Genomic DNA, 15,736 nt, shown 5'->3' on the forward strand with positions numbered 1-15,736 from the left:
ATATAGATATATAGATATAGATATATGTATATATGAAGAGAGCTAAATCAATGTAGCCTGATGCAAGTTTACTGCACTCGTGTGTAAGCCAGAAGGGAAAAAAGGCTCCTTTTCCCTGGGCAAAACTAACGTGATGTTAAACATGCCGCTTTCTCTCTTAAGCCTCCACACCAAGAGTGCAAAGCCCGCCCGCCCCCCATGAATCTTGACCAGAGTGCTGAGGATAAGCAGTAATGTAGTCACTGGCTACTTTGGGGGCTGAAATAGCTTTGGAAATGTGGGCTTTTCCTTGGTGACTGGCTGTCTAAGAGGGGTGTCAGAATGGGTTTGCATTTTCTGGTTGCTTTCAAATCTGTTTCTGTAATGCTTTCAGATAAAGTTTCTTTTGTATTTGAATAATTTACTGTTTTTTAAAATATGTTTTTAATCATGTAAGCCACCTTGGGTCCTTTTCCTAAGGAGAAAGGTGAGATAAAACAAACAAAGAAAGAAATGAACGAACGAACGAATGTAATTTTTTCAGCAAGAAAATGGCACAAGGAGGTTTAAGAGGCTTAAATTCCCACTTCTGGTTTCTTATTTACAAAAGGTAAAACAGAGATAACAATGTACAGTATTTCACATCATGTCTCGGGGCCTCAAACACACTTATTTGGGTAGGGAAAATGTCAGACCAATGAAAAAAGAAAAATAGGGCCGGAACATTTATGGGATTAATAGGACGCTTCTTGTAACAGCCTATCCTCCATATTAACTTTACCCAGGCTTCATGCTCTGGAGAGGACACTCCTTGGTACAGAGCACGTTACCATGGTCTCTCGAGACTGAAGGATGCCTATGCTATGCTCCCAGGTTGGGTCAGCAAAGGAGCCCCTATCCTTGAACGACTCAACACTGGCTGATTTCTAGACTCTCCAGCCAGTGGCTTGAATGATGTGGCCAACAAGGAAACACAAGAGCATGACCTCATGTATTCTGTCTAGAAAGACAGAAAGTCTAGCATACCATAAGGTCCAGAAAATATAGAAAGGAAACAGGCAGAAGAGTGACAGAGTCATAGAATCATGAAGCTGGAAGGGGCCTCATGGCCCTGTTGATGGTCTGAAGCTCAACATCAAAAACACTAAGATCATGGCCACTGGTCTCATCACCTCCTGGCAGATAGAAGGGGAAGATCTGGAGGCAGTGACAGAGTTTACCTTCTTGGGCTCCATGGACACTGCAGATAGTGACAGCAGCCACGAACTTAAAAGACGCCTGCTTCTTGGGAGGAAAGCGATGACAAACCTAGACAGAATCTTAAAAAGCAGAGACATCACCTTGTTGACAAAGGTTCGCATAGTCAAAGCTATGGTTTTTCCAGTAGTGATGCATGGAAGTGAGAGCTGGACCATAAAGAAGACTGACCGCCGAAGAATTGATGGTTTTGAATTGTGGTGCTGGAGGAGACTCTTGAGAGTCCCCTGGACTGCGAGGAGAACAAACCTGTCCATTCTGAAGGAAATCAACCCTGAGTGCTCACTGGAAGGACAGATCCTGAAGCTGAGGCTCCAATACTTTGGCCATCTCATGAGAAGAGAAGACTCCCTGGAAAAGACCTTGATGTTGGAAAAGTGTGAAGGCAAGAGAAGAAGGGGACGACAGAGGGCGAGATGGCTGGACAGGATCATTGAAGCAACCAACATGAATTTGACCCAACTCCGGGAGGCAGTGGAAGACAGGAGGGCCTGGCGTGCTCTGGTCCATGGGGTCACAAAGAGTCGGACACGACTTAACGACTAAACAACAACAACAAGGTTACCTGATGAACATCAGTCCAGGCAGTAAGTTAGCTCTGCGTAGCTGCAATGAAAGAGGATCAGCGAGTGCCTCCAGACGTCTGACCCATTCTCTGACCCATCTGGTGCGCTGGTCACTATATGTGTCTCAGCCGGTAACAGTGTGAAGCACTTGAAAACATTTCAAGAAACATCTGCAGAAATTTCTCTGGGTTAAAAATCTGCGCTTCAACACCAGGGCAGCCACCCAGAACTGTGGGTTCTGCAGAAACCGAGCCAGAGAGGCAGGGAGAAAGAAAAACTCAGAGAAGGAATGAGGAGGAATCCACCTTGATAATTTATTAAGTTAAAACATCACACAAGTTTATATTTAAAAAGACCCAGTCAAGTTTAAGGTAGCATTTCCCAAGGAGACCCAACAAAGGGGAGGGTGTGGAATGTGCAATGGTTTTACCCATCCGTTGCTTGCAAAGTGCACACGAGAGGAAGGGGAGCAACAGCAGGCGAGGAGGCGCCAAGAGGCGGCTGAGGCACAAAGAAACCCAAGGCAGGAGAAAAATAAAAAGAACATGGCACAAGAAAAGTCACTCCACACCCACTCTGGTCCAATAAAGCCCTGAAGAGGGAACCCCTTCTCCCTTCCTTGCTGGCACCATCAAGTTTCGACTTTAAGATTTTTAATTTATAGGGACAATGCCAAGAGGGTTCTCCCCTCATTTAAAGATTTGATTCTGTTGTTGTAGTGGCAGGAAAAATAAACTTTGGTTGTCTATGACCACTGATTTTTTTTTAAATCCTTCTCTATTTGACAGCGGTCGACTCCTGCCCCTCTACCCAAACTCCCTGCTCCGAGCCCATATAGGTTTCTCATGATTTTATAATATGTTGTGATTAACACACACACCCTTTGCATTGGTTGCAAAACAGGGATTCTACCGTTAAGCACAGCAGCCAAGAGGGCAGCGAAGGAAGAGTTGCCCACGCTGGGTTTCTGGAGGGCCGATGCACATCGTGGGCTACAAACCTCCAATGCAGAAGTTGTACACAAACACCGTTTGTCATGCACACTCCCCCTAACACGAGAACGTGCACACACAAGAAGGCAAAAACACTCACCAGACAGTCAACTGCGCTTTCCATAGCATGCTAGGAAATTTGCAGACTTCGAATGAACACTGGAAACTCAGTCATTCTGCATACTCCTCTCTGTAGCCGCACATTCACTGCTTTACATGTGAATGGTGTTGCCAACAACACCCGGAGGTTATGCAGACTGACTGGGCAATGATAAACATTCCCAGACGATTCTGCCAACATGCACAACGACAGGGGGTCATAGGTACATTCCCCATTGAACACACACGAATCTTCACGTATATACCAAAATGTCGGCCGCTTTACTCATTCGGAACTTTACATAATTAAATCGGGAGTTCCTGGTCACCTAATACAAGTCATCTTTCACCCCCTTGATCACTAAGTTCTGTTTTGTTCATTTAAAAGTGCCTCAGACAGTTTACCATAAATGTAGAGTTTATAATTGAACTCCCCGACACTGCTTCTTTTCAAGAGACATTAACGACCAAGGTACAATTTGACATTAAAAAAAAAATCAACAGCGCTAATCCAACTTGTTTATCAAGAGCTTTATCAAAAATCCCCAATTCAATATTAAAAGAGGTTAAATATTGGCACCAGCTAAGAACTGGAGATGAAAAAAAAATCACTCCAGCGCAAGAGCTCTGGAATGTAAACCCAAAGGCACCTTTTAAGGATGGAGAATTGGAGCTTTTAAAAACAGGCAAGTGGAATGACAACTGGGCCACCCTAAGGTGATTAGAAATTAAAAGGCAAAAATTAGCCCCAGCCGTGGGGCCATCTAAAAACAAAGGTTTCAGAAGGGGTCCTTTTGTTTTATCATAGCCTCATTCCCCTCCTTTTCTGTAATTTCTATACTTAAAACAGGAGAAGCATGAAAAAGGCAGCTATGGGAGTGGCTGGGCGGCGAGAGACGCAGCCCCAGGAGAACAACTGGCTATTCGCAGCCAGCAGCTGCAATGACAGAGATGTCAGAGGTAAGGCCAGAGCAGAAACTGAAATTGACAAAAACTCAAGGGAGCAATCCTCTGGTGAGTTAGCACCAAACCCGTTTAAAGCCTGCAGTATATTCATGAGTTCAGCATTTCCGATTTTGACCTGCGATGGTTGTAATGCAAAAGAGGTTCGCATGGTGCACAATTAAATCTGGAGTGCCCGGGCAGCTCTTGACCCCCTTCGATTATTAAGTTTGGCTCTGCTTGGCAATCCAGAGTGCCTCCGAGACCCCGCAACCGGCTACCACTGGAACGTAACATTGAGGCCTGGGAAGGGGAGCTTAGCCTCCCCCTCCTCTGCCTTGAGGAACGCCACCTCGTGACCTCTTGAGGGCAGAGCCCTCCGCCTCCCCCCCCCCACTCCTGGGGTCCAAGCCAGCAAAGGGCGGACCCGATTCTGTTCTGGACAGAACTCCTCAACACTTTCCTCTGCTCTCTCATTGGGGAGCTGCCGGCACATGGGTGGAGGAGGCTAGGATAAAGTGCCCCAAGGGCAGATCGGAAAGCGTAGGTTCCCCCCCCCCCCTTAAGCACTGACCACCCTTTGCCACAAGCAGCCCATCTGGAAGGAGAACAAGCGCTCTCCTCGCCTGGCCTCTGGACACCGTATGGCTCGGAAGTCGCGACAGGGACGACTGTTCTGACGATGTGTAAATATTACATTACGCAGAGCCTCTCTGTGGATCCTGCCATCTGCAGCCATCTTTACCGATTCCATAGGTTTCTTTAAATAGCTAAGTGTGCAGTGGCGGGGGGGAGTGGAGGGGGGGAAAGCATCTTTTAAAAATAAACTGAAATAGACACAGCATCAATAATTAAACCCAGAAGGAGGAACATGCATTATAAGTATGGAGGAGAAATAATTACTGCTTTGTCTTTATTTACAATACTGGGGAGTGGGCAGAATGTTAAAAACGGGAAAAGAGATTCAGTCAGAGAAAACACTCCCTCCACTGATCTTGTTCCCCAACCGCAAGGAGGGGGGGAGAAAATTTTAGCCATTGAGATGGTCAAGGTGCTCATGCTTTCTTAGGACAGCTCACACTACCCTAGCAGTTATTCTAGGTGTTAATACACCCTTCACTTTTTAAAAAAATTAAAATCAAATTAAAAAAGAGGCACATTTTATAAGAGATTCAGTCATGGGAAAACATCTATTAGGGTTGAGAGGAGGAGCAGGTCGTCTGCCTACAAGTCACTTAAAGGGCCCACTGCAGAAGATGATGAAAGGTTCTAGAAACTCATTAGCTACTCCTGTATGTAGGACGCGCAGTTTTAACAGGCCACTTTGGAACTGGAAAATTACATAGCTGAAATGCGCTTTTGTGTGCGAGTCAGTTAGTGGGAGATGACGTTCTGGAAAAACTGATTTGCACAGCTACAAAACAAAAATCAATAATGAAAATCCTTTTCCACAATAGCATGAATTTTTTTTATCCTTTAAATTCCCCCCCCCCCTTGTACCAGTGCATGAAAAGAGCCCCAAAATGTTCCACCAACATTCTGGCTCCATTGGTTTAAAAAAAGAAAAGAAAAGAAAGACGCTTTTGTAACATGATTTGGAAATTAGACATGGGACCCATCGTGTTAATTTTCTGAAAGGGGTGGGGGGGGAGAGAGGAGACAATCATTCGTCAATTGAATAATTTAAAAATGATATTGACATGTAAACACGCCCACATAAGAAAGGGAAGGAAGAGCCTTGATTCTGTCAAGGGAGTGGGAAGCGCTGGGCCCATCAGATGAAAAAAATCTCCTCCAGGATCCGGCTCTCTTCTAACTCTGCTGTCCCACGTCGGGTGCTGCGTGAAGGGCTCAAACTCCAACCGAAGTTCCTCCGCTTCCCGCTCTGCTGCTGCGCAAACACGCGGTGGTGGCTGCAACCCTCGCCATATTGATGCTGCAGCCCTGGGCTCATGGCGTCCACCAGCTCAAGGAGAGAGGAATCATATCTAGAGAGAGAGAGGGAGGGAGAAAGAAAATTCTGTTGAATGCACCACTGGGTGAAACATCCCACAAGGTGTGAGACAGAGGGCTGGAAACGGACCCTTCACGAATCCTGCCAGCCCTCTGCCTCTGCATGTGGAGTGCCTTGAATGCAGAAGGTTGGAAGGATCCATCACGAGAGAGAGAGAGAAGACCTTCTGCTTCTGTGGACCATACCAGGGACTGCATTTGATCCTGCCTCCCAATTATACATCCCAAGACAGTGTGTGGATGAGTCCACAAGTGCACCAAAACTAGGCATCAACTGGGCTACGGCAAAGACACTTTTCATTTTAGGCAGTGTCTCAGGGCTTACGATGAGGGTTCAGCAACATCGCAGCTGTTTTTAGTTCATTCCCAAAGGGACAGGTGAGCAGATTTTAGTGCCTTGGTAGTAAATTAAAATAGGGGGGGGGGAAAGAACGAGGACAAGCATCCATCTCTTCACGGAGCAGGGATGGGCATCTTGTTTTTGAGGAAGGTCATACTTTATGGGATGCACCCAGAAGCAAAGTTCTCTTCTCTAAAACAAAGTGCTGCCTCCTCGAGAACTCTTGTTTCGGGGCAAATGTATGCTTTGTTGGTTCACTCACTCCTAGTGGCAGCTGGGCCTTGATGTTTTTTTTTTGGGGGGGGGAGGGGTGTAGGCACACACATGCACACAACTCACGAGAGGATCAGGCAGTGCGAAACTGATTCCCAAATCTACTGCAGTGGCTCACCCTGACTTTCCACGCTAACAGACTGACTCTGGAATCCAGAACCCAAAGGCTATGGAGTTTGCCGGAGCTGACTTACTTCGCCCCGTGGACAGAGGAGGGGGAAAGAAATGGGTCTCCTGCAGACTTCAGAACATTCTCTGTTAAAAACCTGTTGAGATTCACGGGCTCAAGAGACTGCTTACGGTCACCAAATCACCAGGAGACAAGCGGACCTCCAAAGTGAGGAAGGAGTGCTCAGTAGTTCTGCCCAGGAGCCACCAAGGATGCAGAGGCCGACGGCCGGCCTCTCTCAAACGGTACGCTCTGTATGCTGACTGGCAGCTGCCCTCCCGGGTGTTAGGCAGGAGTCTCTCTCAACATGGCCTGGGGATGCTATCCAGGCTGAGCCTGGGGCTCTTTCACATACTATGCATAGAACTGACCCCACCCTGGAAAGGCTGTCATCCAGAGGAGGACCAGGATCTGTTGCTGATCATCCCAGAGTGCAGGACAGGCAACCATGGGCTCAAGTTGGAGGAAGCCAGATTTAGGCTGAATTATCAGGAAAAACTTCCTAACTGTTAGAGTAGTACGACAACGGAACCCATGACCTCAGGAGGTGGTGAGCGCTCCAACGCTGGAGGCCCTCAAGAGAAAAATTGGGCAACCCTCTGTCAGATCTGCTTTGACCTGGATCCCTGCCTTGAGCAGGACTTGGATGGCCTTATACACTCCGTCCAACTCCTTATTATCCTATGACTCTTTGATTCTATGAACCGGAAGCAAAGTCCTTGTACAACTCTTTTGTTTCTGATTTCTCCTCTTTTTTCCTAACACTTCCAGAGCTCGATCTGTTTGCTTCCGTGCATGGCCTACTTTGTGGGACTTACCCTCCAGTCCCCCATTTACCTCCTCCCATCCCCTGCCATGCTTTTTCCCCAGAGCTTTCCCTGCCTCTTATTTGGCAAACACTAATCACACCTCTGCCTTTCTCTCTCTTTGTTATTGATATTAGGAGCGGCGTGCCGGTCCATGTGCTAGCGGCTTGGTATCCTCATTAAGCCTTCTGCTCTGTAAAACACACTGCGGCAGAAGAAAGCCTGTATTACTCACTCTTGCCATTGTTTGGGAGATAATGGTCCTCATTTGAAGGAAGTAATTTTCCACTTTGCTAGCACACTTCGCTCAATTAGCTGTCTGAACGCTACACCTCCGGGAAAGAACTCTTTATTTCTGGGTTCAGCAAACACACGCATACGAGTCCACCTTTGCGCACTTACGAGGCACGTGGCACCACAGTCGGAGTCCCAAATGCGCCTGACCAGTCCCCACGCCAGAGGCAAACAAGCTCATGGACCCACTCAGCTGGATCCACGCAAGCGTAAGGCCCTAGAAGGTTGCATCTTGAAATATAAAGGTTCTGAAGATGTTAATGCCACGCCAGACAGGAGGCAGATTTCTATTAGTTATATTCACCACCAAGAGGCAACAGAGTGTCCGTGATATGCCTCTGGGTGCAATAAGAAATGCCTACATTGACTTCCTTTGAAGGAAATCAACCCTGAGTGCTCACTGGAAGGACAGATCCTGAAGCTGAGGCTCCAATCCTTTGGCCATCTCATGAGAAGAGAAGACTCCCTGGAAAAGACCCTGATGTTGGGAAAATGTGAAGGCAAGAGGAGAAGGGGACGACCAAGGATGAGATGGTTGGGCAGGGTCATTGAAGCGACCAACATGAATTTGACACAACTCTGGGAGGCCGTGGAAGGCTGGGGGGTCTGGCATGCTCTGGTCCATGTGGTCACGAAGAGTTGGACACGACTTAACGACTAAACAACAAGAACAACACATTGACTTCCTCACTGGCGTCCCCTCACCATGAAGACTTATAGCAACTGCCTTATGCTAGCATGAAAACATTATATGATGCTGGCCACTATTATCAAGTGCTCTAATAAACATCTTTTGATAAGTGAGACTTTAGGGTAAATGAACTTCCACGAGTACGATAGAGACAACTCACAGAAGCCACAAACTAATCGTGTTTGAACCTGGAACAGGACCTGAGGAGTGGAAGGGGGCTAATTGTTGCCTCAACACCCCAGTCCTGATCTACCAAACCTCACCCCCCCAGATGCAAAACAGCAACATTATGACCCTAATCCAAATCCCATAGGGAAGCAGATGGGAGGCAGTCTGCTGAGATCTGTTTCCTGGCAATCACACAACATGTAGAGAAAGGTGCTCCAGTCTGCCCCCTTTCTGGTCCAGCTGTAAGGCTTCTAGTTTTGTCCCGGTGGACCAATTCCCCATTTTAAAGGAAATCACTCCCGTTAAAGTCATCCTTTCCAGCGGAAGGCTTTGCAAGTTGTCTGATCCTGATTTTTAAAAAGCTAAAATTCTCGGGAGTTTCCACATGAATTATAGTTTGGAACTTCCTTCCTGTCGTAGAGAAGCCACCATCTGTCAATCCATAAATATATCACAGCATCTGGGCACGAAGAGATGTCAGTTCAGTATTTAGCCACCGAAGTACACTGTTCTCAGTTCAAAAACTGAAGACGTTCAAAGTACCAGGGAAATCTGAAAGGGGCATGCATGCCCTGAATGTTTTTCCTGTCATCTCTCTGCCTTCCAGACCATTCACTAGGTGAGCTTAATTGCTGCACAAAGTCCTTCCCAATCTAGAAGCCAACCATCGAAACACAGTTGATGATACTTCCAGTTTAGTATAGTGAGGCTCCTCACCAGGGTAGCCCAAAGTTTTCCACTGCTTGAGGCAAAAGGCTATGTGACACTCTCTCTCTCTCTCTCTCTCTCTCTCTCTCTCTCTCTCTCTCTCTCTCTCTCTCTCACACACACACACACACACACACACACACACACACACACCGAAGAAAGAAGCGGTGGCTGCCACATACAGCTCCCCTCCAGAAGATGGACATCAACATCTCAGCACGCCTTTTCCTTTCTGCTTCTCCAGAGAGACAACAGCTGGCATCGAAACAGGAGGAGGAGGAGGAGATGGCATTCATGGCTGGCTCCTGCCCGCTGGCTGAAGGAAACAAAACCTGCAGCTATGATGGTCCCCTGGCCCTCCACCAGCACAAGTGTCGGACAGAGGATGCATCCCCCACCTCATTCATCCAGAGGAAGCAGGGTGAGCTGAGCAGCAAGTGACACAACAGGCGGGTTCTGGGGGGGTGCTCAGCAGCAGCTCTGCTTCTACAGGGCAGCTGGGACCTTGCGGACAGGAAGGGGCTGCAAAGGAGCTACGATTCCCAGCCTCCTGCCACCTCAAGCAATTGCCTTAGTGACTCCGTACTCAGTGAATGTTTCTACAGGGCTTCAGGGCAAGGGGATCATGAAGGCAAAGTTGCCAGCAAGCTTCCTTCGAGGCCATCCTTACAGCCAAAGACAGGGGAGTTTCTGTCAAATTTCTCGCTGAATTGGGGAAACCACATGCCAGCATTTTCAAATCCCTTCTTGTCCCGTCCCCCCCCCCCATGTGATGAAAGCTGAAAGTCCAGTCAGGACTGCAAAGTAGCTGTAAATGTAACTTGTCTGATTGCCCTGCTGCAACTGAAAAAAAAAAATAACAACCATTTTCTGTCTTTCTGCAAATCAGTCTGCATCGCTGACTATGTTCCTGTGAAGTCAGGGCATCACGGAATGCTAACTAATATTCTAATTGCTCAGGGTTAAGATGTCAGCCACCAAATGCTCCATACAGTTTCTAAGATGGAAGCAAAAGGTTATTTTAGATATTGGGCAGATAGTGGAAAACAATAGTCCACAAAAAAAAGGGTGAGCATTTCAGACAGAATTGGAAAGCTGCCAAGATTTGTTCCTGCTGAAGGAAAAAGAAGGAACAGATGAAAATAGTGGATCTCTGAATGGAGATTCACTGCATTTTTAAAGGATTTTAGTGACAATATAAGATGGGCTGAAAAGAGCTTTGAAAGCTACTTTTTAAAGTGAACCATTACCCATTGTGAAAACACACACACAGACACAGGAACAGACACACACACACACACACACACACACACAAACACACCATTACTTTTTCCTTTTTCAGATTCTTTTGGAAAATGGAACCCATTGTATAAAACAAGAAAATGGCCTCAAAAGGATGGTGGTGGGATCCTTTTCAAACATCTCGCCTGGCCTCTCTTGCGTCTTGTCCCGCCTGGTATGGCCTTCCCCGAGAAGGGCAAGCTCCAGCTGGAAGGTTCAGGGGATGGGGCTGAGCCTCAGCTGGCAATCCCAGCCCAGAGACATCCAAGGGAGAGCCCCCGATCCATCCAGAGAGACCTTTTCCCCTCCTGACAAGAAAGAAGCCTTAGAGGAAGAATCTGGAAGTTGAGTCATGGCAACTGGACTTCTTTCTTGTTTGGTTGACAGATTGTGTCTAAGGCCTCCACCCCTGTTGAGGTACGGATTTTCTATATGTGTGGCCTCCCTGACCTATATTCTCAGCCCAAAATAAATACATCTTGGTCATCAAATGATCAGGACCACACCCATTTGGCATCTCCCTTCCACCTTGGCATAACCTGCAACTGTTCCCAAGCTAGCGGGCATGTTTTCCCCGAAAACAGGACATTTTGCTCCAGAAAATTAGAAGTAGTAGTAGTAGTAGTAGTAGTAGTAGTAGTAGTAGTAGTAGTAGTAGTAGTAGTAGTAGTAGTAGTGGTAGTGGTAGTAGTAGTGGTAGTGGTAGTAGTAGTAGTGGTAGTAGTAGTAGTGGTAGTAGTAGTAGTAGTAGTAGAAGAAGAAGAAGAAGAAGAAGAAGAAGAAGAAGAAGAAGAAGAAGAAGAAGAAGAAGAAGAAGAAGAAGCTCTCAGAGGACAGCAGGAGGTATGATGTGTGTCAGCCTGTTTGTTTGGACAATATGTGGAAAACAGGCCACACACCACAGCCCATGGGAACAATTTAATCCATAAAAGAAATCTGAGGAATAAGATCCCCTCACCTTGGTTTTTAGATTTTGCAGTTTCTGGGTGATGCAGACGAAAACCGCTCTCCTCAGGCAGGCTTTCCTTTAAATGACTGGTTGACCAAGTGGCTTTTAAAAACGGGATTATAGTAATCTATTGCTTTACTGTATTTGTGTTTCTCATACTGCTTTTTTCAATAAGTTTTAAACTATTTGTTTAGTTCCTTTGCAATAATTTATCATTTTAGCTTTTAACTTTGTTTCTTGTAATACTGTAAGCTACCTTGCATCCCTTAGAAGAAGGGATTTTAAATAAATAAACGCCACTCTAAATTATATACCACTATATTAATGCACTATTTTGACCTGTGCTCGTGTACGCATAGAGATGTGCTCTGAAGAGCTACGGTATTTTCCCCTGAAAGCTATTCATTACAGATGAGAGATCAAGGGTCATAAATTTTGATAAAATATCAAACAAGGTATCAGATCGAACCATTCCCGATGGTGATGACCACTCCAGTTTTAGGCCCTTGGACTACACAGAGCAAGGACTCCAGCAACACTGGACAAGCAGCATCGCCACCTCCTGCCGTTTTCTGAAGCACAGATGCCACCCTTTCCACGAAAGATCAGGCTGCACCGGGGAAAGGGGGAAAGAAGTCAAGAGCAATCTAGCAGCCACACCGTGCCAGTCTTTCAGCAGCAAACCATTTCAGAGTTAATTTCTGCTGCAAGTTTATCTAAGTTTCACAGCATTTCTGCTATCGGGGAAAATTAAATGATTTGGCAGATTACACGAGCAGGAAATACAGCAAAGATTATTTAAAAGACCATGGACTAGAAATCAGTCTATTTGACATCAAGGTTCTATATGCAAGAAAGTAAACGGGCTGTGCTCAAACAGGCTTATCTGATGGAACGGACGCTCCTTTCAGGCTATTTAGTGGTTAATCCCCTGATAACCACAGTTCGTCCTGTCTTGTCCGAGGGACCGTCAGACAGTATTCGGCTGCAGGCAAGATTGCTAAGGGAGCAAGGCTCCACCGCGCAAAGCCTGTTGCCTCCACTTTTCTCTCCAAGAATGCACTAAAAGGGATCCTGCCAACAAACTCCAGCTCTGAAACAGATCTCCTCCCTCTTCCAACCCCCAAAATGGTTAGAAGTACTGGATTTTCCAGTAGTGATGTAGGGAAGTGAGAGCTGGACCATAAAGAAGGCTGACCGCCAAAGAATTGATGCTTTTGAATTGTGGTGCTGGAGGAGGCTCTTGAGAGTCCCCTGGACTGCAAGAACAAACCTATCCGTTTTGAAGGAAATCAACCCTGAGTGCTCACTGGAAGGACAGATCCTGAAGCTGAGGCTCCAATCCTTTGGCCATCTCAGGAGAAGAGAAGACTCCCTGGAAAAGACGCTGATGTTGGGAAAGTGTGAAGGCAGGAGGAGAAGGGGATGACAGAAGATGTGATGGATGGACGGGGTCACCAAAGCTACCAACATGAATTTGACCAAACTCCGGAAGGCAGTGGAAGACAGGAGGGCGTGGCGTGTTCTGGTCACGAAGAGTCAGACAAGACTTAATGACTAAACAACAGGAACAATAATTTCCAGATTTCCAGACAGCAGCTGAAGCCTTGGCAAATGGCTGGGCTCTCCCAGGTCTCTAGGTGGGGAGGCCAAGCTCCGGGGCGGCCAGTGCTGGAGGGAAGCAAATGGTGGGGTGCCCACCCCCTTCCCCTTCCCCATGGGCACCAGACCACACTGGTTTGGTGCAAAACTACTGGCAGTCATGCTGGCCGGGTAATATTACTTGAGGAGTTAGTGCAACGAATCCATTCTTTCTTACACACATATGACCCATGTGCACACTCATATTATTTTATGCAAACACACACACAACACCTGCCCCAGTAACCTTACCTTATCCCCTAATCTTAACATGGACACAGGTTTTGCCCCTGAAATGTCATGGAATGGGAAGTTGCCAAACCAATACCTCTAACTGGGAGTTTCGTGAACACCAAGATTCGGTCACCCAAGCTGTGGCCTGCGAAGGGGGCATTCAATCTCAAAGGGCTGGAAAAAATGCCAGGCAAGAGCCAACACGATACCAATCCATGTTGCCGAAAGAGTGAAACGCCCCACAGGTCATCACCAGGTGCGGGAAGATGCCTAGAATCCTTCCTGTTGTGAGTTCCATCTTCCTAAACTCTGTAGAAAGAGCAGCTCCAGACCACTGTAGCTGGGACATCACAGATGTGTGTGTGTGTTTAGTCGTTTAGTCGTGTCCGACTCTTCGTGACCCCATGGACCAGAGCACGCCAGGCCCTCCTGTCTTCTACTGCCTCCCGGAGTTGTGTCAGGTTCATGTTGGTTGCTTCGCAGACACTGTCCAGCCATCTCATCCTCGGTCGTCCCCTTCTCCTCTTGCCATCACACCTTCCTAACATCAAGGTTTTTTCCAAGGACTCTTTTCTTCTCATGAGATGGCCAAAGTACTGGAGCCTCAGCTTCAGGATCTGTCCTTCAAGTGAGCATTCAGGGTTGATTTCCTTTAGAACTGATAGGTTTGTTCTCCTTGCAGTCCAGGGGATTCTCAAGAGCCTCCTCCAGCACCACAATTCAAAGGCATCAATTCTTCGGCGGTCTGCTTTCTTTATGGTCCAGCTCTCACTTCCATACATCACGACAGGAAAAACCATAGCTTTGACTATTCGGACTTTTGTTGGCAAGGTGATGTCTCTGCTTTTCAAGATGCTGTCAAGATTTGTCATCGCTTTCCTCCCAAGAAGAAGGCGCCTTTTAATTTCAGGGCTGCTGTCTCCATCTGCAGTGATCATGGATCCCAGGAAGATAAAATTTGACACTGCCTCCATATCTTCCCCTTCTATTTCCCAGGAGGTGATGGGACCAGTGGCCATGATCTTAGTTTTTTTGATGTTGAGTTTCAGACCGTTTTTTGCACTCTCCTCTTTCACTCTCATTACAAGGTTCTTTAATTCCTCCTCACTTTCTGCCATCAGAGTGGTATCATCTGCATATCGGAGGTTGTTGATATTTCTTCCGGCAATCTTAATTCCGGCTTGGGTTTCTTCCAGTCCAGCCTTCCGCATGATGTATTCTGCATATAAGTTAAATAAGCTGGGGGACAATATACAGCCTTGCCGTACTCCTTTCCCAATTTTGAACCACTCAGTTGTTCCATGACCAGTTCTAACTGTTGCTTCCTGTCCCACATATAGGTTTCTCAGGAGATGGATAAGGTGGTCAGGCACTCCCATTTCTTTAAGAACTTGCCATAGTTTGCTGTGGTCCACACAGTCAAAGGCTTTCGCATAGTCAATGAAGCAGAAGTAGATATTTTTCTGGAACTCTCTGGCTTTCTCCATAATCCAGCGCAAGTTAGCAATTTGGTCTCGAGTTCCTCTGCCTCTTCGGAATCCAGCTTGTACTTCTGGGAGTTCTCGGTCCACATACTGCTGAAGCCTACCTTGCAGGATTTTGAGCATAACCTTGCTAGCGTGTGAAATGAGTGCAACTGTACGGTAGTTGGAGCATTCTTTGGCACTGCCTTTCTTTGGGATTGGGATGTAGACTGATCTTTTCCAATCCTCTGGCCACTGTTGAGTTTTCCAAACTTGCTGGCATATTGAATGTAGCACCTTAACAGCATCATCTTTCAAGATTTTAAATAGTTCAACTGGAATGCCATCACCTCCACTGGCCTTGTTGTTAGCCAGGCTTTCTAAGGCCCACTTGACTTCGCTCTCCAGGATGTCTGGCTCAAGGTCAGCAACTACATTGTCTGGGTTGTCCGGGATATCCAAATCTTTCTGATATAATTCCTCTGTGTATTCTTGCCACCTCTTCTTGACGTCTTCTGCTTCTGTTAGGTCCCTCCCATTTTTGTCTTTTATCATGTTCATCTTTGCGCAAAATGTTCCTCTAATATCTCCAATTTTCCTGAACAGATCTCTGGTCTTTCCTTTTCTGTTATCTTCCTCTATTTCTTTGCATTGTTCATTTAAGAAGGCCCTCTTGTCTCTCCTTGCTATTCTTTGGAAGTCTGCATTCAAGTTTCTGTAACTTTCCCTATCTCCCTTGCATTTTGCTTCCCTTCTCCTCTCTGCTATTTCTAAGGCCTCGTTGGACAGCCACTTTGCTTTCTTGCATTTCCTTTTCTTTGGGATGGTTTTCGTTGCTGCCTCCTGGACAATGTTACGAGCCTCTATCCAA

The 15,736-nt window shown here is 46.6% G+C and overlaps 1 protein-coding gene across 3 annotated transcripts in view; it reads right to left on the bottom strand.

The window, feature by feature from the left end:
* Positions 1-5,012: 5,012 nt before the first annotated feature.
* KIAA1328 (KIAA1328 ortholog) overlaps positions 5,013-15,736 on the bottom strand; it is a 251,290-nt gene continuing 240,566 nt past the window's right edge. For all 3 annotated transcript variants that reach the window (XM_020796440.3, XM_020796439.3, XM_078384168.1), the window contains one exon: positions 5,013-5,823. In XM_020796440.3, coding sequence (XP_020652099.3) covers positions 5,610-5,823 — 214 coding nt within the window. In that variant the 3' untranslated portion in view covers positions 5,013-5,609. The remainder of the gene's footprint in view (positions 5,824-15,736) is intronic.

The sequence above is a fragment of the Pogona vitticeps genome, chromosome 2 (assembly GCF_051106095.1).
Source record: "Pogona vitticeps strain Pit_001003342236 chromosome 2, PviZW2.1, whole genome shotgun sequence".
NCBI lineage: Eukaryota > Metazoa > Chordata > Lepidosauria > Squamata > Agamidae > Pogona > Pogona vitticeps.